At 38.8% G+C, this 26,884-nt stretch overlaps 1 protein-coding gene across 1 annotated transcript in view; it reads right to left on the reverse strand.

Moving 5' to 3' along the window:
- Positions 1-472: 472 nt before the first annotated feature.
- LOC143034652 (RAB11-binding protein RELCH homolog) overlaps positions 473-26,884 on the reverse strand; it is an 87,732-nt gene continuing 61,320 nt past the window's right edge. Inside the window, exons 11-12 of the mRNA XM_076201009.1 lie at positions 26,723-26,823; positions 473-10,220 (exon numbers count right to left, since the gene is read on the reverse strand). Of these exons, the coding sequence (XP_076057124.1) occupies positions 10,067-10,220; positions 26,723-26,823 (255 nt within the window). The 3' untranslated portion in view covers positions 473-10,066. The remainder of the gene's footprint in view (positions 10,221-26,722; positions 26,824-26,884) is intronic.

Consider the following 26,884-nt stretch of genomic DNA (forward strand, 5'->3'; position numbering starts at 1 on the left):
ACAAAGAAAACAACTTGCAACAATACAAAATATTTATATACCACCCACCACATAAGCCTCCCAGGGCTACATACTCCATATTCAACCACACAACTCACAAACCATATACTGGCAGGTGACATGAATCCACATCACCCAATTTGGCTAAACACACACATAGGACCAAGGAGTTAACAAAATAATAGATGCACTACCCAACCTAAATACCATGAAGAGGTGGTGAGCCAATGATGAGAGTTAGGGAGGGAGGGAGGGAGGGAGGGAGAGAGAGAGAGAGAGTTAGAGAGAGAGAGAGTTAGAGAGAGAGGAGAGAGTTAGAGAGAAGAGAGAGAGAGTTAGAGAGAAGAGAGAGAGAGAGAGAGAGAGAGAGAGAGAGAGAGAGAGAGAGAGAGAGAGAGAGAGAGAGAGAGAGAGAGAGAGAGAGAGAGAGAGAGAGAGAGTTAGAGAGAGAGAGAGAGAGAGAGTTAGAGAGAGAGAGAGAGAGAGAGAGAGAGAGAGAGAGAGAGAGAGAGAGAGAGAGAGAGAGAGAGAGAGAGAGAGAGAGAGAGAGAGGCACAAGACACAAGACACCTGGGTAAGAAAACATCACCCACCCTCCCCCAAGTTCTAAAAAATTAGGATTTCTAATTACCATATCCTTGTATACTAAATATTTATCTTTCCATGCAAAATATTGCACCCTTTATTGCAATTTCTTATAACATTAACACCTAAATTATACTGCCTCACACTAGCTATTCCCAGATAGCACACTATTCATTCCTTGATTTGCCTCTGGGCCAGTCCAGTGGCCACTTCCGGTTTTCTGGGAGCCACAGTCTCTCACAAAAGAAAACTGGGGCAATGGATAGATTAAAATATTATCAAAAACATATATAACTTCTCTGTTTGCAGTACATATTAAAAAATACACACTACTTTAGTTTTTTACTGAAAAAAAAAATACCTTCAGTATATGTAACGAGTGTGGTTGGAAAGAGAACTGGTAGACAGAGTTAATCAAAGGATACTGGAATGGTTGCATATGGAATGAATGAGTGAAGTAAGGCTGGCGAAAAAAAAGTGGAATGCAGAGGTGGATAGAGTGAACTTGAAGGGAAAACACAAGAATGACGAGTATGAAGGAGGTGAGAAGGGGACTGGGTGCAAGAAGAATGTCGACCAAGCAGGTAAAGGAGAGGACAAGAGATAGGTGTATTTATGAATAAATGAGAAATTATTGACACCTAAGGAGATTTCTTCTTGTCTGTTCTGTAAATTCTCAACTGGATGTTGAGGTAGGTTTGCCATGTAATGAAGTGGTGGGGTAAACAAACTCATATTTCTCAAACACTGAACTTCAAAAACGTTCAGATTTCCTTTCTCCCTATCTCAGTACCATCACTCTTCACTACAACCTTCTCTTTGCATTCATCCCAAAATAAAAAAAATTCATAACACTTTTCATGTCACCCTGACATTTACTTGGGCACCTTTATTTTAGAATTCATCTTTATACCCAATCCTGTTCACTGTTACATGCAAACCCAAATAGTCAAAACTTTTTATTTACTCCAACATATCATCCTCTGTCATGCTTACATCTATCCCACCACTATCATTACTCTTTGTACATTTCATCACTTTACTTTTGCCCACATTTACTCCCAACTTTCTCCTCCTATACACTCTTCCAAACTCAGTCACCAACTGCTTTTTTCCCCCCAGAACAGCCACAAGTCCTTTGTCATTTGCAAATAATTGGCCTGCCTCCCATGTTTCTTCAATTCCCCATCCTACCCCACCCCAATCTGCTGATTCCTGCAAACCAAGGCAGTCAGGCATGGGAGAGGAAAATCCTTGACCCTTTCACTTCCATCACATATATCCCATTTAATCCTTTCTGTTTAAACCATGTGAGGATTGTACTTCATAACTTTCTCAGCAATTTCAACCATTTCACAAATACCTTACTTTGATCCAATAAGAAAAACAAGTTCAATGACATGTACCAAGCATGCATGAATTATTGATCATCATTACCATTCCTATTCCTGGGATGCACCTCACATTCATGAGAAATGTTAGGAAAAATTACTACATGTCCCTACCCCTCCTTTGTGTATCAGAGCAAAGGGTTTAGATTCATGACTCCTATAGTATGATATTATTCATTCAAAATAGCTGGGCTTCCTTTCATCTCTACTTCTCTGCAACCTCAAGAATAACACAAAAATAAAATTCACTTTCTAAGTAAACAAATCATTTATGAAAACCAGGAATGTCTTTTTATCACAGGAGTTGGCTATAATTCATCACTCCCAATTAACACTACACAGACCAAAGAAAAATAAAAACTGTGAAAAATCAATAATAAAATAACAATTGGACAAACAATAATTGTATGAATTCATTTACAGTAGCTGCCATAAGTTTAGACATGATAATGCTGATGTCAATACTTATGCCACAAATTGGAAGTCCCTCGCCCTCAATATCCCAAGCAAGCCAGATATTTTTTTGTATGCCTAGCAGTGAGACCAAGGTTGGCTGGCACCAGGGTATGCAGTGTTTCCAGGCTTGGTGCTATTTGAGATTTGACAGGGGAAGGATTACGTTTCTGGAGCTCCACGCTTTGCCTTCCATTTTACATATATTCTCAATGGTTTGGTGTTTGTGTTGCTGGCTATAGGCAGTGGATGTGAAATTGAATGTGACAAGATTGCTGCTATAGTGGCCCTGTCTAAGGCAGGGCATTCTGTGAAGGAAATCGATACAGGAGTTACAGTGCATCCAGTTCAACGCTGGTTGTTATGTTTCAAGGATGGTGGGGGGTGTCACTTCCTAGCACACATCAGCACTGTGGCAGACCCAGGAAACTCACACCATGCACTTTAAATGTTATTAAGCACAAGAAAGACAAATCTCCTTGTCAATTTGCTAAACAAATTCAGCAGGAAAACCTAGGTTATTAGGTTGTGTAACTCTTCGTAATGTGCAATGCTGCTCCCCCACCATCCCTGAAATGTAACAGCCAGCATTGCACTGAATGTACTGTAACTCCTGTATTTTCAGAGATTTCCTTCACAGACTTCCCTGGCTTAAACAGAGCCACTATCCATAGCCAGCAACACAAATGCCAAACCACTGATAATTTACATAAAATCGAAAGCAAAGTGTCGAATCTCAAACAGTACCAAACCTGGAAACACTGCATGCCCTGGTCAGCCAACCTTGGTCTTGCTGCCAGGCATATGAAAAAATATCTGGTTCGCTCAGGATATTGAGGGCAAGGGACTTCTAATTTGTGGCGTAAGTATTGACATCAGCATTATTGGATCCAACTTATGGTGGCTATGATACAATGCAAGGTTTGCTGGAGACTAAAACACAACCAGGATATGGTAAGTTAATTCAAAAGAATATATAAATTTTTCAATAGTGTATTCCCTAATAGGAAATAACATAAAAGAGGTAGAGACTAAAATTTGAAACCTTGCATTGATGTTTCATATATGTACAATTAAACAAAAACAGCAAAGGGTCTACATTTAACATCCTAAATCAATTCATCAGAGAAGAAATAATATATATATACAACAGGAACTCTGTAATTACAACTGATCCTAAATTCTTTTCCCCAATTTTTCTTATGAAAGAAAAAATATAAATGTAAGTGATTTGATACAAGAGAGAAAAACTTAGTGCACTATCACTGATGGGAAGAACCTCATGTTCAAATATGCATATTTCCACACCCATAAGCAAAATTGAAAAAAACATGCAAGCATTTCTGGAGCTGGTTTCCACAATCTTATATTGCTAAACTTAGCAATGTTTTCAGCTAATATGCACAAGTTAAACACAATGAGTTTCAAGAAAAATAAAGCAAAATGATGATCTAAATTCCTTCAGCATAGTAGCATATTTTATTAATTTTATTCTTGCTAATGCTAATTGCTGTCATTCATCTGAAGGGATGACTGAAATGACAAGATCTTAATCACCACCTCCATTCCATCCATTTGCCTTCAGCTGACTAATACAGTATGGAGACAGCCAAAGTAAAATATTATTGAACGGATGAAATATTAAATAATAATAAGCTAGTGATGTTATTTCCTACATTAGACATAAAACTATCATCCTTTTTATATAGATAAATTGATAGATCATTCTACTCACACTACAATTTATAAATTACCTCTATACAATTATTCATTATTTAACTCATGCTATGGCAAATATGATTTCATTCAAGTGAGGGGAAGACCCTTCCCCTATTAAAAATAAAATCATGTGGCACTGACATGACAAAATTTATAGTGCATTCACTTAACTGTATTTACCAAATTACAGTACACACAGAGCTATGCTCACAAGGTCTTATGTCTATATCACCAATTATCAAAGTTTGCCACAGTAATGATGGGGATGAGACTTCTCTGTTTAAGGTTACCATGACTGACTTAAAAAAAAAGAAAACTGAACATTGCACCTGAAGATTACTGCAACAAGCTTAAAAGTATCATTACTCCATTAATCTCAAACTGAATATCATATGTAAAGCCAAGCATAAGGCAAGGTACTAATGCATTACTCATTAGGAGCCAGGTTTTAATGACGAAAAGCATTTCAACCTTTCCTGTATCATGCAGGAGAAAACTAAGTTGCTGGCATGACTAATTGTTTGAAAAAATACAACTTTCATTGTTCATACACCAACAAGGACCACGGTAAAATCTACAAACAAGATATTCATATTCCAACTAAATGGAGCTCTATCTTACGAAATGAGACAATTTACAAAGGAAGTATATTCCACAAATTCAAGACTCCTCAACAGTACAGATGTGCATTGGAAATAACTGACAGCAAATATAAAAAGCTCATTGTGAAATGGAAATGTATACTGGAGCTGAAATCAGTGTACCGTATTTTTCGGACCATAAGGCGCTTCGTACCATAAGGCGCACCCGTAATTTGCTATTCCCCGTTCTTACATAAGGCGCACCTGGTTAGGTAGGTCAAACACCACCAGAGGCGCCACCGTCGATGACGAGCACAATAGCGCGTCATTTTATGCGCACGCCATGCAAACGGCCAAATTTACATACCGCGGGAAATTTCATTCATACAAATGTTATGCGAGTGTATTTACTACGATCGTAGTAAATTTCAAACAATTACATCATCAGTTACCTGTCGGTACATAAAAACATAAGATAAACATGGCGGCTTGCATTCAGCAGTAAATCGAAAATTGGTTTATGTTTCAGTGTAAAAAATGAGCTAAATAAATTCAGTGTATTGGCAACTGATCAAAATGAACGAAAACTACTAGTCTCGCGGATTGTTCTAATACCAAAATAAAGGCAGCGTGTTACGGAAGAGCTGAGAAATCGCTATCGGGTCGGATTATCGGATAACAACAGCATCAACGTCCATCCCGCCATCTTATCTATGATCACTGGTGGTATGAATCAAACTTCACTCTATTAAGTTTCTTACTATTATGTTATTAGTGTAATAGACTTATAGTTGAATTATTTGAACTATTTTCTTTAAAATGTGTGATTTTCATGTAATATGATCAAAGAGAAGTTACGTTTTTATCCTCCGTAATATTACGGACCACAGCTACGATTCGTCCTGCCCGCTATCTATGATCATTGGTGGCCAGCAGTTGTGTTATTAGTGTAATAGATTGCATATAGTTGAATTATTCAAACTATTTTCTTTAAATTGTGTGATTTTCATGTAATATGACAGTATTCGTAGCTGTGGTGGGTAATTTTACAGAGGATAAAAATGTAATTCTTTGATTAAATTACATGGAAATCACACATTCTAAAGAAAATAGGTCAAATAATGCAACCATATGCTAAATTCTTATATAAAATTGTGCCTGTCAGTAAAAACCGTCATTGTTTACGTTTGATCGGCGATTAGTCAGACCGCACGTTTCGGCCCGATTTTCCTTTCAAAATGCAATATCTAGAGAACTAGGACAGCTAGATGGATAATTAAAATTGCATTGTACTCATAGCGACTTTCTGCATACCATGATAACTACTTCAGCTCAAATATCAGGAATTCCATTTTCATGTTGACCTAGCTAACCTGGTCTCGTCATCGGATAATCATGCAAATGTGAGTGCATTCAGAACTGAACATTTTTGTTGTTGAATGAGAAAAATCGGTTGGGATTTAGCAAAATTACAAAAATAAATGATATATTTTTTTATTTTGGTCAGTGAAATCAGACCACCTCCATGGACGGTCTGCCCTGCCAATACCCCTATAAAACAACAAACATGTTACGGGAATTGTGGGGAATAAAACCAACAGTAGCAGTTTATTCCCGGAATTCTCTATTCACTTAAAAACACAAGATTACAAATGAAGGTAAATTTTTGTTTCGACCATGGGCGCAATATAGCAATAGAAAATTAATTATTAATTTTGTAAATTATAATGTATCAACGTAATATGCAATTTTGTGAGCGGAAAAAAAAAAAAAAATTGCTGAAACGGATTTCGTAAGTAACGAAGTCGTGTCGGACGAATGGTACGCCATGATTGTTATGATAGATGCCGACGTCGAAGAAATGAAAGGGTGATAAATTCGTCTAACCTAATCTAACCTGTGTTTAATAAATCATTACCTGCAAATTAAATGTCATCCGGCTCGTCCTCGTTGTCGTCGTCATGAGAGACGTTGGCGTTCCGATCCTATGCTACCGACTTCTTTCATTAGCATATTACGTTGATACATTTTAATTTACAAAATTAATAATTAATCTTATATTGCTATATTGCGCCCATGATCGAAACTAAAAATATACCCAAATGACTAGTCTGAGTGGAGCGAGACTAGACCAATGCAAAATGGCTGTCTGTGTTGTGGACGCTATCATGTCATAGCCATGATAGCGTGAATGAATGCGGTGGCATGGACCCGAAAACTGTCGAAGTTTTCGCAATTTTCTTGTCAAGATACATGCACCTTGGTTATAACTTGGTTGTAACTTTTGTTAAGCCTATGCACTGTCGCCGTCGGCAGGCTAGCTACGAAACGTGTCAAAATAGTACGTCACTATCCGAGGCATTTTTTTTGCACTGAAGCCACACATAAGGCGCACCGCACGATAAGGCGCACCACCCGATTTTGGCCGATTTTAAGGATTTTGCCCGTGCCTTATGGTCCGAAGAATACGGTAATTGGACATGCAATACTATATTCATAACTGGCCCCAAATGCAGACATATGATTGTTTTAAGTTTAAATTTAAATTGTCCATGGTACTTCTCTCACCTCAACTAATATGAATTATGAAACTGATCTACCCCTGGAAAGAAAATGGAATATGTACAAGCACAAATGTCTTAAATTACAGGCCAAAACTTAAATGATTTAACAATTAATTCTTAAGTCATGGTCTATCTATCTATCTATATACCAAAGGCCCCTTAAAAGGGAGATCTGTTAATCACAGAAGCATGAAATTAAATATATATCTTTGAGGAAAAAATCTCAATATTTTGTAATTATCACAATGTAACTAATATATGAAATATCAAACTGTTTCAAATATCAAAATGATACAACCTGATATTTCAGTACAAAATACATTACACATATTCCCTGCTTAATGAGTAAGTTGTTCCTCCAAAAGTTTATATATTGAAAATTCATTAATCAGTGCCTTTTCCCACTGAATTACATTATGAAAATTGTGATGCATTCCTATGTACTCCCTAAAAGCCACCTGTTTCTCAATGCAAGGTTTAAAATAATATAACAGAATACCTGAAGAAATTAGAATTATAGAAACATAGCAAAATTGTCAAGAAAAATTAATTGATAACAATATATTTTACACAAATACACATATATAGACAACTAGGTAAATATACATATACACATCTGTGTACATACGCACACACACACACACAATTTCACTATCCCCCCACATATACATTTGGATCTGTTTTCTCAGCAGTCAATCACATCCATGATTTGTGTGATTATTCTGTGCTTTCTTATGCCTTTGATTCAACCACCATGGTCCAAGTGTCTTCTTGCCACAATCAGCAATGCCTCTGCCAAATGTACCCATGTTGTTATTAGTGTCTCTAAGAAACTGGAGATCATTAATAAGCATGAGATTGGTGTCCAAGTGTCCATGATAAATTCTACCTACAATTCATTGAATCTAACTGTGTATTCCATTCTGAAAGAGGACCCAGTGGTGAAGATAGTTGGTAGTTCTTCAACCTCCTTGAGTGTACTGCAAACTTTCATTTGCAATTATGTGATAGAGACAAGAGAGAGGTTGTTGTAAGTCTGAGTAAAAGATCAGGATCAAGGGCCATAACACAGATGAAGGTAATGAAGTTGTGGGAGTAGTATCTAAAGGAGCATGCAGACAGCATGGTAAGTGGTGTGGGTGGAAGTGATGGCAGTACAATGAACATGGATGGTGAGACAAGCAGTGGTAAGGCTAGCTCTTGGGGTAGCAGCATGGTGGCTACCACATGTAGACTGAGTGAACCACTTATGATTCCCACCTTCCCAGCTATTAATGGATAGTTTGCTTGTTTTAAGTACTTTCATCTCTACAATATACATCTGGGAGAAGATACAAGTGTGGAAAGGGATGCTTCATTCTGTGAAGAGCTGTGGATGAACATCAGAAGGTGGTTACAATCCGAGGAAGGTCTTCAACATGGATATGACTGTTTTCTTAGAGAAGATGCCTTCCTGTATCTATATCTTATGGGAAGCGCAGGGAGCACCAGAGTTTTAAGCCAGCAAGGATCATCTGACTGCTGATGGGAGGGAATGTTACAGGAGAATTCAAGTTGAAACCTCTCCTTGTATACTTTTTCTTTCATTCACTTATGATTCCTTTGTTTTTATCAAGTCTAGTCTTGTTGGCATATTTCAACCTCTATATTCTGTTGGTTCTTGTATTTACTGGGTCATTATGTTATTCATTGCTATATTCAACAGCAAACTAACCTATGATTCATTACTTCCACTTGCTCCCCATTCCTTCCATTTCACTTCTCAAAAAAATCTCCCTTCAGCATTGTAGCCTTTTCCAGTGATTTTCTGTAACTGTTCAGTTGTGTTGAGCATTCTTTATATTCTATCCCATTCCATGTTATTGTCTTTGGTGGGATATATGCAACTGTAAAGTCTTTTGCCATTTCCCTTCATTATGATTCTCATGGGTGAGATGCAGGGATGACTCATCATCCATGAGGAGCCAAGAGGGGAGGGCGGGGTGGTGGAGGGGAGTGGAATGGGTGAGAGTGGAATTATACCTTTTGACATTGGCTACCTCCCTGGTAAGGGGGAAAGAGCCCTTGGTATATATATGTATGCATGTATAGTTTTCATGCTGCATTGCTTCTGATCTAGGCAGTGGAGGGGTGGGGGGGACAGGGATGACCCCTCATACACAAATACAAGGACATATGATGAAAGGGAAAAATATGGGTGGCAGATGGGAGTGGGATGGGTGGGGGTGGGTGCATGCCTTGCCTGGCTACCTCCCTTATGGAAGAAGAAGCCTTTAGAATATACTGTAGAGAGATTGGTGATTCTCATATTCATTACCTCAGATTTGACTTCTCCCATTTTCAAGTGTCCACCTTCATCTCTTTTTTCATGACTACCATCACCCCTACCATGGAATGTATAGAAAAAAAATAAAGGAGAAATGGGAATAAAGGAAGACTGAATATGTTTCAAATAAGAAGCTCTAAGATATGTAAAGATGGTGTGTGGGATGAGGAGGATGAGAGGGAACAGAAGGGAAGGCAGGGAATGGTGGAATGAAGAGGTGTGGGCAGTGGTGGCACAAAAGAGGCAAGTCCTTCCTTAACTTTCATAGAGAATTAAAGCTAACTCACACATACAAACACATAGAAACAGATACATCTGCATTTACATGAAAATGGGAATGCATCACTATTTGTAGATTACCTTTAACCTGGACCTTTTCTCAACCTATACAGGGAAAATATCCCAATTATTTCAAAGAAACATAAGCATAGAAATAGAAGAAATAAGTCATTTCTTCTTGAAGAAGTTGGGAAGGTTAACATTGATAGCTTGAGCTGTAGCATTTGTTCTTGTTGAAAACATTTTCGTCATTTTGTTTCGCATTTCGTCCACTCCCACAGGTGTAACTAAGGTGGAGGTGGATATCCCTGGAGTCTTTTTCCTGTAACAGAATCAAATGCACCAATCAATCAATCTGTTGCCTCTCGCCTTTCTTGCTGAAGACTCATGGCCCTCAGGTAACTGACAACAGCCTCTGGGTAGGTCCACAAGTCACTTAGTGAAGATATGTTGTGTTGCTGTATAGGGATTGTTGGTGTGGGGCATTGTAATATGAGATGTTCTGTATCCTCACTGTAGTGGTTGGATCTGAGGCAATCAGAATCTGTGGCCACACCTATTCTGTGTTGGTAATACAGTGCTCAACACAGGATTGGTCCACCAAATTAAAAAACATAGAAAATGCACCAACATTGTCAAATAAATGTTAATAAGAATTACATACATGCATACATTTACCAAGGGCTTTTTCCCCCTTACAAGGGAGGTAGCAAAAAACAAAAGGCATGCACAATTCCACTCTCACCCATTTCATCCCCACCCACTCCACTCCCATTCACCACCATCCCCATCCCTTCTCCTTTTCTGGGCTCTTCATAGATGACGGTTTATTCCCGTATCTTGCCCATTGCCCTGCATCAGAAGCAATGCAGCAAGACAAGGCACATCCACAGCAAGGCCATTTCATTTAATTGGTAACCCCCCCTCCATCCCCTCATACAGAAAAAGAGAAGACAGAGAAATCCCTACAGGCTGCATCAAATTATCATTCACACATAACTCCCTAACCCCCCACCTCCATCCACTCCCATGCATCACAGTATCATTCATATACAACCATTCTCCACTCATCTCTATCTTCTCCTTTCCTTCCTCAACAGACATTGCCCTCTTTCTCAATGCCCCTTTTACCCCATCCATCTATTTCATCCTTGGTCACCCCCTCATGTTCATTCCTTCCACCTCTGCCTTTCACACCTCTTTTACTAATCTTTCTTCACTCATGCTTTTCATGTGTCCAAACCATCCCAATACTCTTTCATCCACCCTATCTCCCAACTCCCTTTCCACCCCTGCTCTCCTCCTCACCTCCATGTTTCTCACTCTATCCAACCTAGTAACCCCTGTCAACTTTGGTTTCCTTGCCATTAACCACTTCGATATGATTCAAATACTCACACACACATTAGGTTGTCTGATGTTCATTGATGTATCACAATACACATGTTATGAAATATATAGTTACAGTTGTTATACTCATTCTCTTTCACCCAAAATGTTTAATTACCACAGAAAGCCCAATGAATCCAATCAAGCCTGTTCACAGAATATGAGGGTCACTCAGTTAAAACTACAAAATAAATATAATCAGGACACCAACACCAGCATCCTTGCATCCCCACTTGTGTCTCATGATCCCTATGTAGGCATCATTGTATTCTAGGGGTTTATATTTAGTGGGACATCCTTTTCTCTTAATAACCTCCTGCAGGCATTTTGAGAAAGAGAGGGCAAGGTTATAAACTGTATCCTGTGGCAACCTTGCCCAAGATTCCCGGATCTCCTTCTCCAACTTGGGTACAGTAGAGATGTCTTTCCCCTGTAAATCATGTTTCATTATCTCCCACAAGTTTTCAATTGTATCTATGTTTGGGCTATTACTAAGCCAGTTTCTGATATATTCAAACATCCAACCATTTGCTCACTGACTCGGCCTTGTGTGCAGGGGCCCTGTCTTGCTGAAAGATGGCAGCCCATGTACTGTCAAATGTGTCAGGAAGATGGTCACACAACAGCTCCAATTATATATACTGGTTCACTGTTTGGTATTAGGAAGCACTTGAAGTTTAGTGGTGCTGTACCCAGTAAATTCACCCCATACCATAAGCAAGTCTAGGTATTTTACAGTAGCCTGGATATAGCAAGAGTCAAAAGGGTCATTACCGGGTCACTGGTACACATTCCTACCTCTACTGCCAGATACCTGTATATTTGTGGTTGGGATCTACACTGAAGGTTTGGTGAGACAAATGAGGTGAAGTCACATTCACTTTAATGTCTCTGTCTTCTCTCTTTTACAATCATGGAGCAACCTCTGGGCAAAACTTGGGGGGTTGCCAAATTCTATTTACATGATACAAGTTGGTTTGTGCCATTACACAACTAAAAACAATTTATTTTTTCCTATATCTACAAAGTACAATGCATGGGCTGAGAGTGGACACTCAGTATCCATGAATGGGATATATCTATATAATATACATACATACATATACCAAGGCTTTTTCCCCCTTTCAAGGGAGGTAGCCAAAAAGGGAAAGGCATAAAAACACTCCCACCCATTTCATCCCTAAATACACTCCACACCCCTCCCACCCTTCCTCTCATCTGAGCACCTCCTGGATGACGGGTCATCCCTGCACCCTGCCCACCGCCCTGGGTCAGAAGCAGTGTCGCAAGACACAGTACATCCACAGCAAGGCCGCTTCATTTAATCGGCGACCCCCCCTCTCCGTCCCCCTTTGCATATAAGGCGAGGACGGGGAGAAATCCCTTTGGGCTGCGTCAAAATTTACTCACACATACTACCCCACCCCCCCGCCCATTCCCCAAGGGGCAGATTCCTAAAAAGAAAAGAATCTATATAATATAGTAGTCATAAAAGAAATATGTTGCACATATGCCGATCAAAAAGTGTTGACATATGTTGATCTGGTAGGTTGGTAACATTAGACTGAGATGTCTCTTGTTCTAACAGGTGTTTGGGTGTGGTCCAAAGTGCCTGGCTCCTCTTGCCACAGTCAGGTCTGATGACAATAGAAAGTCCCTTGGGAGACAAGTCCAACTACAATGGAGGATCCCTTGAGAATTGTCTGAAGATGTCAGAGTTCTCTCTCACTTCACGTGCGTGCGTGCATGCGTGTGCAAGCTAGACATCTAAAGGATTGACTCTTCCTTTCAATCATCTTGCAACAGATGCTCAGCTCAGCTACCACTCACTGACCACAATGAGGTTAATGCTCAGGGAAGATAAGAAGTAATACGAGGTCTTTGCAGAATTTTGGCATGAAGATAAATACACATATTGGATATGACCATATATTACACATTGACGCAATGGATTAAAGAAAATACTAGATTTAGACAAAATGAAGAACCATTGAGACTAGATTTGATATTCACCTCTGAACCAGAAATAGTGGAAGAAATAAATTATAAAACACCAATTGGGAAGAGTGACCACATGCTAATAGAGATTGAACTTAAGGAGCAAAATGTGGTAAGAAGGAATGAGAAACAGAGAAGGAAGACATGTACAACAAAACTGATTTTGTAAAACTTAGAAGAAAAAAAAATCCAAATTTCCTGTTGGGAAAAATTTGCAAATGATGAAACAAAGACGGAAGAGAAATGGAACATTTTCAAAGAAATATATAAAGAGGGAATAGACAAATATGTGCCTAAGCAGAAACAGAAAAGAGAGTACATGAAGTGCTGGTATAATAAAAAGTGTAGCGATGCTAAAGATAGAGGAGACAAAGCTTGGAAAAGAGACAAAAAAAAAAGAGAATAAATGGCAAACATACATTAAACTGAGAAATGAATACGTTGACATACAAAGAGAGGAAAAAAGAAACTATGAAAAAGATATAATAGCAAAATGCAAAGATCAACCTAAACTATTCTACAGATATGTAAACGACAAACTAAAAGACAAACATGAAATAGTATAACTGTGTGAAGGAAATCAAGAATACACAGAAGATGTAGAAATGGCCGAAGAAATGACCAGACACTTTAAGTCTGTTTTTACAATTGAAAGCTCACAATTGTGGGATAATGATCACCAGGAAAGATCCCCTAAAATGGAAGAAATAATGGTGACACAAAAAGATATAAGGGACCAAATAAAGAAACTCAGTGTCAGAAAGTCACATGGGCCAGACGGAATAGTGAATTCGATATTAAAAGAATGCATAGACAAACTCACAGACAAAATACACAAAATAACTGACTTCTCACTCAAAGAAGGAAAAGTATCACAACACTGGAAGAATGCTAATATTGTACCAATATATACGTACATATATATATACCAAGGCTTTTTCCCCCTTACAAGGGAGGTAGCCGAAAAGAAAAAGGCATATAATCATTCCCACCCATTCCATCCCTAAATACACTCCACTCCCCTCCACCCTCCCTCCCATCTTAGCACCTCCTCGATGATGGGTCATCCCTGCACCTTGTCCATTGCCCTGGGTCAGAAGCAGTGTCACAAGACACAGCACATCCACAGCAAGGCCATTTCATTAAATTGGTGACCCCCCCTCTCTGTCCCCCCATGCATAAAAGGAGAAAACAGGAAGAAATCCCTTTGGGCTGCATCAAATTTTGCTCACACATACTCCCTCACCCCCATCCCCCCACCCATTCCACCTCATGCATCACATCATCCATAAACAACCATTCTTCATTCACCCGTCTTCTGTCCTCTCCCGTCCTTCCTCAACAGACATTCCCCTCTTTCCCAAAGCCCCCTTCACCCCAACCATCCATGTCATCCTAGGACGTCCCCTAATGTTCACTCCCTCCACCTCTGCCTTCCATACCTCTTTTACCAGTCTTTCTTCACTCATTTTTTCCATGTGTCCAAACCATCCTAATACTCTTTCATCAACCCTATCTCCCAACTCCCTTTCCACCCCTGTTCTCCTCCTCACCTCCTCATTTCTCACTCTATCTAGCCTAGTAACCCCCATCATACTTCTCAGACACCTCATCCCAAACACATTCAAACTCCTTCTCTCTTCTTCTCTTATGATCCATGTTTCTGCTCCATACAGTGCTGTTGGCAGAATCACTCCTTCATATAGTCTCCTCTTAGCATCCATTCCCAAATGTCTATTCCTCATTACACTTTTTAATCCACCAAGGCATTTACTCGCTTCTCTCAATCTACATTCTACCTCTACCTCCACTCCACCTTTTCCTGCCATATTTGCACCCAAGTATCTAAAACTATCCACTTCCTCCAGTCGCTCTCCCTTTATGCTCACTTCCAGTCTGCTGCCACTTTCACCCCTTGTACATCTCATCACCTTACTTTTACCCACATTTATCTTCAGCTTTCTTCTATCATACACTCTCCCAAACTCTGTCACCAACTTCCTCAATCCCTCCTCCGATCCTGCCACAAGCGCAGTGTCATCCACAAACAACAGCTGGCTCACCTCCCACTTTTCTCCATTTTCTTTAACCATCTCCAATCCCTGACCCACCACCCTTGCATTTATCTCTCGCACCACCCCATCCATGTACAAGTTGAATAGCCAGGGCGACATAATGCATCCCTGACGAAGTCCCACCTTTATCTCGAACCACTCACTCTCTCCATTTCTTATCCTGACACATGCTCTACTACTCTCGTAAAAACTCTTGACAGCTCCTAGAAGCTTTCCTCCTATCCCGTATATCCGCAAATCCTCCCATAGTGCCTTCCTGTCTATCCTGTTGTAAGCCTTTTCCAGATCCATAAAAGCCCAAAAAACATCCTTCCCCTTTCCTATAGCTTTCTCGCATACCTGTCTTACCACAAAAATCTGATCTACACAACCTCTACCCATCCTAAATCCACACTGTTCTTCACCATTTACTCCCTAATTACTCCCTCTGTTCCTCTCCTAATCCTCTCAATCAAGATCCTCCCATAACCCTTCCTAACTACACTTAACAAGCTAATCCCTCTGAAACTACTACACTCACAATTGTCCCCTTTTCCCTTGTAAAGTGGAACTATACAGGCACTCCTCCAGTCCTCCGGCACTCTACCCTCTCTCCAGCAAACATTAAATAACCTCACCAGCCAGTCCACCATCACTGTACCTCCTTTTTTTAGACATTCTACATGGCATCTATCCAGACCAGGTGCCTTACCTGCTTTCATCATCTTAACAACTGCCTTCACTTCATCCTTCCTTATCTCTCCTCCATTTTCCTCACTCATCACGGTCATTTTCTTAGCATTTCCCACTGCAACTATCCTTCCCTCCCTATCCTCCTTCACATTAACCTCTTCACTCCGGGGCACATCGTACGTCAGGCAGCATTAGCTGCCCGACGTGCGATGTTGCGTCATAATAATCGCATTATAAAAAATAAAATCAGTGCTCAATCATTCGTTCTCTTTCACCCATGAATTTTGATAACCATAGAAAAAATGATGAAGCCAGTTTAGAGAGAATGGAGGTTACGTAGGTACGACTACAATAAATATAATCAAGACGCCGACGTCGGCATCATCGCATACCCACTTGCTCCTCATGACGCCTATGTAGGCGTCACCGTATGGAAGTGGTTATGCAACTCCCTAAAATATTCTGCCCATCTTCTCCTTACTACCTTCTCTTCCATTATCAACTCTCCATCTACACCTTTTACCTTTTCTTCTCTACTTGATTCACCTCCTCTTCCTCTCTTTTATTTCTTTCCAAAACATCTTTTTATTACTTTCAAAATTTTCTGTCATACTCTTACCCCATTTCACATCTGCTCTCCTCTTTGCCTCCTTTACCTTGTGCTTTACTTTTCTTTTCTTTGTACCTCAAATATGACTCCCTTGTCCTATTTTGTAACTGATCTGTGAAAGCTCGCTTCTTCTCTTCTACAACCAATATATAAGGGAGGAAATAAAGAAAATCCAGCAAATTATAGACCAGTGCCCCTTACAAGCATAATTGCAAAAATATACAAAAGAGTTTTTAAAAACAAATGGACTAAACACTTGGAAGAGAACAAAATATTAAACCCCAACCAATTTGGATTTAGGAAGCTCGCTGGCTGAGCGGATTAGGGCGTCATTACTTGCGGCGAAGGTCGAGGGGATGGCGGTTCGAATCCTGCCACCAGCGAAGTTAAACCAAGGGCATGGTTCATTAAATTCCTCGCTACAAAGCCCTCTGTGAGGGGCACCGTCCTAGCCTTCCGATAGGGGGAGTTTGTGACGTTAAACCATATCATCATCATCATCAATTTGGATTTAGAAGTGGAAGATCATGTACTACAAACTTAATATGCTTTTACTCAAGATTGCTAGACATAATACAAGAAAGAGATGGCTGGGCAGATTGTGCCTTCCTGGACCTACAAAAGGTTTTCGACAAAGTACCACACAAATAACTACTAAGAAAAATTGAAGTAATAGGTGAAATACAAGGAAAATTATTGGAATGGATGAAAGACTTCTTGAAAGGAAGAAAAATGAGAGTGATACTTAGAGAAAAGAATTCAAAATGGGTAGACATAAGTGCCCCAAGGCTCTGTGTTGGCTCCGATAATGTTTGTTATTTATATAAATGACATGGATGAAGGAATTAAATGCTACATAAACTTCTTTGCAGATGATGCAAAACTATTGAAGAGAGTAACGAACAAGTTTGAAATATTTCAGGGAGATCTGGACAAAGTCTGGAATTGGAGTAAAAAAATGAAGTGAATTTTAACATTAAAAAATGTAGTATAATGGAATTTGGAAAAAGCATATGGGCACCCAGAAAAAAAAAAAAAAAAAAAAAAAAAAAAAAAAAAAATTATAAAGAATTCAAAGAGCACAAAGATAGCACCAACACTTAGCATATTGACATATGAACAGATTGGACAAACTAAACTTATTAACTCTGGAGCAGAGAAGAGAAAGAGGCGATTTGGTATCCATATATAGAATTATGAGAGGGAGGGAGATCCTTGACAGGGATGATCCACTTAAATGGGACAGAAGAAATACAAGGGGACACAAGAAAAAATTAAGAAGGACAGTTACGGGAGAGATCTGAAAAAGCATAGCTTTCCACATAGAGTGATAGATACATGGAATAAATTGAAAGACAAAACAGTGAGTGCTAAAACTATACACAACTTTAAGAAAGAACTGGATGAGAAAAGATACAACTGTGGGTCCCTACGAGCATAGCTCTTCTCCGGCAAAATACAACTAGGTAAATACATAATGTTGGAACAATGGTGGTATTGGGAAATACTCATGATTAAAATAAAATTGACTTAATTGTATGAACATGCAGAAGTAGATATTATTTCCATTCACCTAGGCAAAATATACTCTTATGAAGTTGTCACTCGATTTTGAAGATTATGACGGGGGTGGGGGATAAGAGGTTTTGGTGGAGAGGATTGGTGCTGGTCCTCTTTTGCAGGGGTAGTGTGAGCTTGTGAAGGGACAGTCTCTATGTTGAGGCCACGGGGGACTCTTTTGATATGATCTTTGTGCAAGACGGTCTCTGTAAGATCATGTACCCTGAGAGCTTTGACTTTATTCTTTGACTTATGTCCAATGATACGGCTGGGTCCAGAGAATTTTGGGGAGAGCTTTGAGGTAGGGGTATGGTTGAGGGTGTAAACAATGTCTCCAAACCCAAAAGTACAAGCTCTAGCTGACTTGTTATGCAAATAGACCACTTCATCCTTAGGTAGATGCAAGAGTATTATGGATTCTTTTGAAAAGATTACTGAAATTTGTTACTTTGACCTTGACATAATCATTGAAATTGTAAATGGTAGGTAATTCTGAAACAAGGTCATATGGGAGCCTTTTGTCAGAGCCAAAAATGACAAACTGAGGTGATTCCAATGTTGACCTGTTAATGGAACTATTTATGCAGGCTTGAATCAAGGGGACATGTTCATCCCAAGAAGGGTGAAGACCAGAAGCAAGGTGTCGAAGAACACTGAGAATCTTTCTATTCTGGAGTTCAACTAAGCCATCTGAACTAGGGTGATAAGCAGTAGTATTGCATTTTTTTTTATTTGTTAGTAATTACCAATGTGCAAAAGAATCTCATTGTTGAATTCAGTCCCATTGTTAGAAATCAGAGTTTTGGGTGTATTGATTGAGCGCATATCTAGTGGTTTTGTCACCAAACACGAAGGAAACCAGTTGTTATTGTATGGTATGGGTAAGCTGTGTTTCTCGGGTGACCAGTAAAAGAAATCCAGTTCTTGAAAAAGTATAGTTTTGGCAAAATGGAAAGAAAGAGACGAAAGAAAAATAAATAAACCAACAAAAAGAGGACTGGGTATAAGCATGGTGGAAAGTCCAAGAGGTGTCATCCCCAAAAGACATTGTTTGATAGATACTCCAAGGAAAAACCAAAGGTGGGAAAATAAAAAAAATTCAGGGTTTCAAAGAAATCCAGGTGAAATAGGTAAAAGCTTATAGATAGAGAAATTAGATATAGTAATGCATTAAGAAATCATGAAGTAAATGACTTAATGGAAGAAATCATAGATTTGAAATTGGATTACTGAGCTGTACTTAGGGAATTGATTACTTTGCATAAGAGTAATGGGCAAATGATTAAAGAAATAAGTGACCTAAAAAGCAAAATTGAAATCCTAAAAAGAGAAAACAAAAGAATGAAGAATGAGGACAAAAATAAAAATGAAGAACTGAAAAAGGTCAAAGATCAATTAGTAGTAGTGACTGGAAAGGTGGAAGAGTCAAAGAAACAGACCTCATTGAAATACAAAATCAATGGGAACAAGCACAGGAAAATAAAAAAATATCTTTTAGAGAAATATTATAAAAGCAGATGGAGGACAAAAGAAACAGTTATGAAAGTAATTAAAGAAAAGGAAAATTGGGTGAGAGATACAGTTGACAAAGGTAAGTGCATTGTGGTCCATGGTATCCAGGAAAAACATGATATGTATAGATACCAGAGAGAAAAGGAGAAGGAAATAGCTAAGGAAATTTTGAAAGAAATACAGGATGAAGGGCAAAATTTTGATAATGAAATTGACGAAATCCACAGAATAGGCAAATATTCAAAAGAAAAAAAACAAAGACCTCTGAAAATAAAACTGAGAACTCAAATGATAGCTGAGAAGGTATTATTAAAAGTGGTTAAATTGGCAAACAGTGAGAAATTAAAACATATATGGATAAAAAAGGAAATGAGTGATGAAGAAAAAGAGAAAGACAAAGCTCTCAGAATTGAAGCCAATGATAGAAATGAGAAAAGAAAAAAAAAAAAAAAAAAAAAAAAATGGAGAGTGCTGGACTTGAGACTGAAAAAAATGGTACATAAAAAAATGGAAACTTAAACCAAAAAAGAAAAGAAAATATGAAACTAAAAGTGGCATACACAAATATCGATGGCATGATCTCTGGAATCAATGAACTAAATGACTATCTAGAAATAGAAAAACCTGACATTATTGGAATTGTAGAGACAAAACTGAAAGGATCTCTATCAACAAGCATAGTGGGACAAGTCTATACAACCACTGGGTGAAAAATATAACAGACAAGCATGGAGGTGTCATGATATTGACCAAAAATGGTCTAAATGTGACAAAGATTAATGAAAGCCAAGGCAATGTAGAATTAATTATGATCAAAATTGTAAACAAAAATATGAAAAGCAGAAAATTTTAGCAATGTATGTACCACCAAAAAACACACGCTTGTATGGATAGCAAACATTCTAAATTATTGGAAGAAACCATGAATGTGCTAAATGAGTTACTGAAAGAGGGTGGAAACATGGTTACCATGGGCAATTTTAATGCAAAGGATATAATCTGGGAAGAAATTATAGTAAAAGGGGGAGAACTTTGGAGCAACATTCTATTAGATATGACCATCGAATACACCCTAACACAATGGGTTAAGGAAAATACTAGATATAGAAACAATGAGGAACTGTTGAAACTAGACTTAATATTAACTTCTGAACCAGATATTGTGAACAAAATGGAGTACAAAACACCAATTGGAAAGAGTGACCATATACTAATAGAGTTCGAATTAAAAGAACAAAATGTAGGAGGGAATGATAAACATAGAGAAGGAAGATTAATGTACAACAAAATGGATTTTGTAAAACTAAGAAAAAAATTCCAAAACACAAACTGGGATAAATTATCGAAAGAGGAAACAAAGATGGAAGACAAATGGAACATATTCAAAGAAAAGTACAAGGAAGGAATTGAAAAATATGTACAAAAAAAGAAACAAAAAGAGATTTCTATAAAGTGTTGGTATAACAAAAGGTGTAGTGAGGCTAGAGACAGTAGAGACAAAGCCTGGAAAAAATGGACAAAAAGACAAAATAACATCCAAATGGCAAACATATGTAAAACTTAGGAACAAATATGTGAATATACGCAGGAAAGTAAAAAGAAATTATGAAAAAGATATTATAGACAAATGTAAGGATCAACCTAAACTCTGAAGCTACTCCATGCATTAGTCCTGTCCATCTTCCTGTATGCATGTGAGACATGGACACTGACAGTAGAACTGCAGAGAAAGATCCAGGCAATGGAAATGAGGTGTTTCAAAAGACTCCTTGGCATCTCATACACAGATCACATCACAAACGAAGATGTGTGCAAGACGATCTCACAGCATGTGAAGCACTATGAAGACCTGACCACAGTGAAGAGGAGAAAGCTGAAGTGGTATGGACATGTGACACGGTCCAGTGGACTATCAAAAACCATCCTCCAAGGGACAGTTCAGGGGAAGAGGAGACGAGGCAGGCAGAGGAAGAAGTGGGTAGACAATATCACAGAATGGACAGGGAAGAACTTTGCAGAGACCCAGGCCCTTGCCCACGACCGTGAAAGATGGAGGTCACTGGTGAATTGTTCATCGATGCAGTGCCCCTACGACCCCGGGGGTTAAGGGATTCGTGATCGTGAAATGAAAACCTAAAGGAAAAACATGAAATAGTGAAACTGCGTAAAGGATATAAAGAATATATAAATGACACAGAAATAGCAGAAGTTATGATCAGATATTGCAGGTCTGTTTTTACAATTGAGAGCTCACAATTTTGGGAAGATGGACAACAAGAAAGATCACCCAAAATGAAAGAAACAAAGGTAACACAAAAAGAAATAAGAGACCAAATAAAAAAACCTAGATGTTAGGAAATTGCATGGACCAGATGGAATTGCAAACTGGATACTGAAAGAGTGTATAGACAAATTATACTAAATAATAGACATCTCACTCAAAGAAGGAGAGGTACTGCAAGATTCAAGGTTGAAAAGATGCAAACATAGTATCAATATATAAAGGAAGAAATAGGGAAGATCCTACAAACTTCAAACCGGTATCCCTTACAAGCACAGTAGCAAAAATATGCGAAAAAGTCAACAGAAACAAATGGACCAAACACTTGGAAGAAAATACAATAGTAAACCCTAAACAATTTGGCTTTAGAAGTGGAAGATCATGTACCACAAACCTAATTTGCTTTTACTCGAGATTAATTGAGATAATACAAGAGAGATGGCTGGGTAGATTGCACCTTCTTGGACTTGCAGATGGCATTTGACAAAGTACCACATAAAAAATTAATAAGAAAAATTTAAATAATAGGAGGAATGCAAGGTAAGCTGCTGGAATGGATGAAGGATTTCTTAATTGGGAGAAAAATGAGAGTGGTACTTAGAGACAAAAATTTGAACTGGGAAGATGTGAAGAGTGGCATCCCACAAGGCTCTGTATTGGCTCCTTTAATGTTTGCCATATATATAAATGATATGGATGAGGGAGTAAATTGTTACATGAACTTCTTTGCTGACGATGCCAAATTACTAAGTAAGAACAGAAGAAGATTGCAGATCGCTACAAGAAGACCTAGACAAAATATGGGAATGGAGTCAGAGATGTGAGATGAACTTCAACATTAAGAAATGTAGCATAATAGAATTTAGAAAAAGCAAAAATAGAGTAGTGGGTGAATATAAAATTGGAAACAAGGAAGTCAAAAAAGTCTATTCAGAAAGGGACCTGGAAGTAATCATCTCAAGTGACTTGTCACCTGATAAACATATCAATAAATTATTTGGAGAGACTTTTAACTTATTAACCACTTCAGTACGGGACTTAAATCTCGCGGGCAGCAGCCAATGCCAGCCGTATGACGTGTCGTAATAATACTCGCATCATAAAATATAGTCACGGCTTATATCGATCATTCTCTCTTTCACCCGCGAATTTTGAAAACCACAGAGAATGGGATTCAGGGCGCATTTGGGAGAATGTAAAAACACAGGGGCGACTACAATAAATATAATCAAGACGCCGATATGGCAGCATCGCGAATCCACTTGCTCCTCATGACGCCTACGTGTGCGGCACCGTATGGAAGGGGTTAAGATCAATGAAAGTGGCCTTCGACTACATGGATGAGGAGATAGTTAAAAAAATAGTGGTTACATTGATAAGAATATGCTGCAACACTGGGCACCTAGCACAAAAAAGAACATAAGAAAACAAGAAGGAATCCAAAGAGCAGCAACAAAAATGGCACCTACACTGTCAAATCGGACATACAAACAAAGACTGGAGAAATTACATTTATCAACACTGGAACAGAGAAAAGATAGGTGATTTGTTGACCATTTACAGAATTATGAAAGGGATGGAAATTCTCAATAGAGATGACTTATTAAACTGGGACAGAAGAGAAACAAGAGGACACAAAAAGAAGCTAAAGAAGGACAGTTACAGAAGAGACCTGAAAAAGAATAGCTTCCCACATAGTGATTGATGTCTGGAACAAACTAAATGGAGAAACAGTGAGTGCCAAATCTATACACAATTTTAAGAATAAACTGGATGTGGAGAGATACGAAAACAGGTCACTATGAGCATAGCTCTCATCCCGTAAAATACAACTAGGTAAATATACCAAAGGCTTTTTTCCCCCCTTACAAGGGAGGTAGCAAAAAAACAAAAGCATAAAAACTACTCCCACCCATTCCATCCCCATCACACTCCACTCCCCTCCACCCTCTTATCTTGGCCCCTCCTGGATGACAGGTCATCCCTGCATCTTGCCACCTGCCCTGGGTCAGAAGCAGTGTCACAAGACACAGCACATCCACAGCAAGGCCACTTCATTAAACTGGTGACCCCCCTCTCCATCCCCTCATGCAGAAAAGAAGACAGTGAGAAATCCCTTTGGACTGGGTCAAATTATTTTTCACACATACTCCCTTACCCCCCCACCCCATCCCCTACCCATTCCACCTCATACAATCACAGCATCATCCATATACAACCATTCTTCATTCACCCCTGTCTTCTGTCCTCTCCCATCCTTCCTCAACAGACATTCCCCTCTTTCTCAAAGCCCTTTTTACCCCATCCATCCATCTCATCCTAGGTCGACCCCTCATGTTCACTCCTTCCACCGTTCTTTTCCTAGTCTTTCTTCACTCATTCTTTCCATGTATCCAAACAATCCCAATACTCTTTCATCAACCCTATCTCCCAACTCCCTTTCCACCCCCGTTCTGCTCCTCACCTCCTCATTTCTCACTCTATCCAGCCTAGTAACCACTATCATACTTCTCAGACACCTCATCTCAAACGTGTTCAAACTCCTCTCTTCCTCTCTTATGTTCCATATTTCTGCCCCATACAGTGCTGTCGGCACAAGCACTCCTTCACAGAGGATAGCAGAAGAAATATTAATAAACATAGGAAAACTAGCAAAAAGTAAAAACTACAAAAATCTAGGGATAAAAAAGGAATTGAGTGATGAAGAAAAAGAAAAGGAAAACACACTTAAAGAGGAAGCTTAGGAAAAGAACGAGAAAAGAATAGAAAATGAAAGGAAGGAGTTTTTTGGGGAGAGTGATGGACTTGAGACTGAGGAAATGGTACATATGGGAAAAGGAAATACTTAAATTACGTCAAGGTAACAGAGAATACACAGAAGATATAGAAATGGCAGATATTATGAACAAACATTTCAAATCTATATTCACCAAAGAGGAAAAAAATCTACAAAACTGTGATCAAAGAATTGAAGTAAGATTTCCTCCAATGAAGAAATTAAATATTACTCAGAATGAAATATGGAATCAAATATCAAAGCTTGACGTTAACAAGTCACATGGCCGGGATGGAGTTACAAACTGTATACAGAAGGAATGTATAGACGAACTAACAAAAATATACAAAATAATTGAATGCTCACTCAAAGGAAAACTACCAGGAGACTGGAAAAATGGCAATACAGTGCCAATATATATACAGTTCAGGGTTACTCTCCTTGATTTTCCTTGCAGTCACTCATGGATTAGACTCAACCAGTCATTTTACAATTGTCTGGCTCTTTTTACTGGTCTTCAGTGCCTTTCCAGGCCTCTTTTTCTGAATGGGAATGGAGAGGCCACCCTCCCAATGAAACTTGGCAACCCAGCATCTGACACTTCATGAACATGCACCAACCTATTCAGCTATTTCCTTCGTTGTATGACTGTTTTCATTAGGGCTACAACCTGGACAATGGTTTCCTACAACACTGGGGGTTTGAAGAAGCGGTAGTGGGAGTCAAGAGACAAGGACACATGGGACACTTGCAGTTCAAATCTCCCCCCACAGTGGCAAGACAATAGCTGAACATGTTGGTTTCTGATGGGGTGATTAGCTCTGCCCACAATGCTATGATAATAGGTGGCACATTCAAATGGCACAAAAATTCACCCTCTTAACCCCTTCAATATGATCATATTTTCTATGGTTATTAATATTCAGAGTGAAAGAGATCAAGTAATACAACTGTGACTTTATATCTTATAATATGAGTATTGTGATGCATCATCGTACATCAGGCATCTGATGCTGCCTGGAAGAATTTGACTCATATTGAAGAGGTTAAGGGTATTTCAATTTTTGACATTGCATTGGTCCACTGCGGCCCTGGTGGACCAATCCTATTTCAAGCCTTACACCAGATTTCCTTTCTGCCCTGGGTCAGAAGCTGTGTCTTGCGACACTGCTTCTGACCCAGGGCAGTGGACAAGGTGCAGGGATGACCCGTCATCCAGGAGGTGCTAAGATAAGAAGGAGGGTGGAGGGGTGTGGAGTGTATTCAGGGATGGAATGGGTGGGAATGATTTTATGCCTTTTCCTTTTTGGCTACCTCCCTTGTAAGGGGGAAAAAGCCTTGGTATATGTATGTATATACAAAATACCAAAGTCAAATGCACCATTATAAGCAATTTCAGTCCCCTTTTTGGCTCTCATAAAAGTATCAACCAGGTTATCCTAACCCTAACCTAAACTGCTTACTCTACAATGACTGCAATCACACATGGAATGAGTTGTCCCAAACTAGTCTTGACATCTCAACCTCTCATCAGAATGGCTGATACACTACTCACTGCACCAGACAGGGTGAACTATAGCTACATGCTGATTCTTGGCTACTTCCTTTACAATTTTATTATTCTAGTGTATTGCACAATTTTGTGCTGAACACAAGGTGGCTTTATCCTGGCAAGGGGTAGAACAAGCCTGATCAGGATCTCAGTTAATTGATGACCTGTTCAGACTGGGGTCTTTCCCTTGGTTGACCATAATCATCTAGCATTTGTGAAAAGAAAATTTATTATAAATAAATAAATTACTAAAATAAAATAAAATTACAAAATTAAAACTAAATATTTACCATGGCCTTAACCACATTTCCTTTCTTCAATACTGTGCCCCATATTGCAGTATTGACTACATAATGTGTGTTCAATATTTTAGGCACTGGTAACTAAAACCAGACTCACCTGTCAGCCTGTGATGCTTGTGCCCGACGTGAGAACTCTTTAATAAGTTGAGTAATTGTTTCCATGTGCTCAAAAGTTATGGGTCCTAATATTTTCTGAAGCTATAAAGACAAAAAAAGAAAGATAAAAAAATAATGAAAAAAGAAGTCCCTTTAATAATCT

Source organism: Oratosquilla oratoria, chromosome 17 (genome assembly GCF_046742065.1).
Source record: "Oratosquilla oratoria isolate Oo_2021 chromosome 17, ASM4674206v1, whole genome shotgun sequence".
In the NCBI taxonomy this organism is placed as follows: Eukaryota; Metazoa; Arthropoda; class Malacostraca; order Stomatopoda; family Squillidae; genus Oratosquilla; species Oratosquilla oratoria.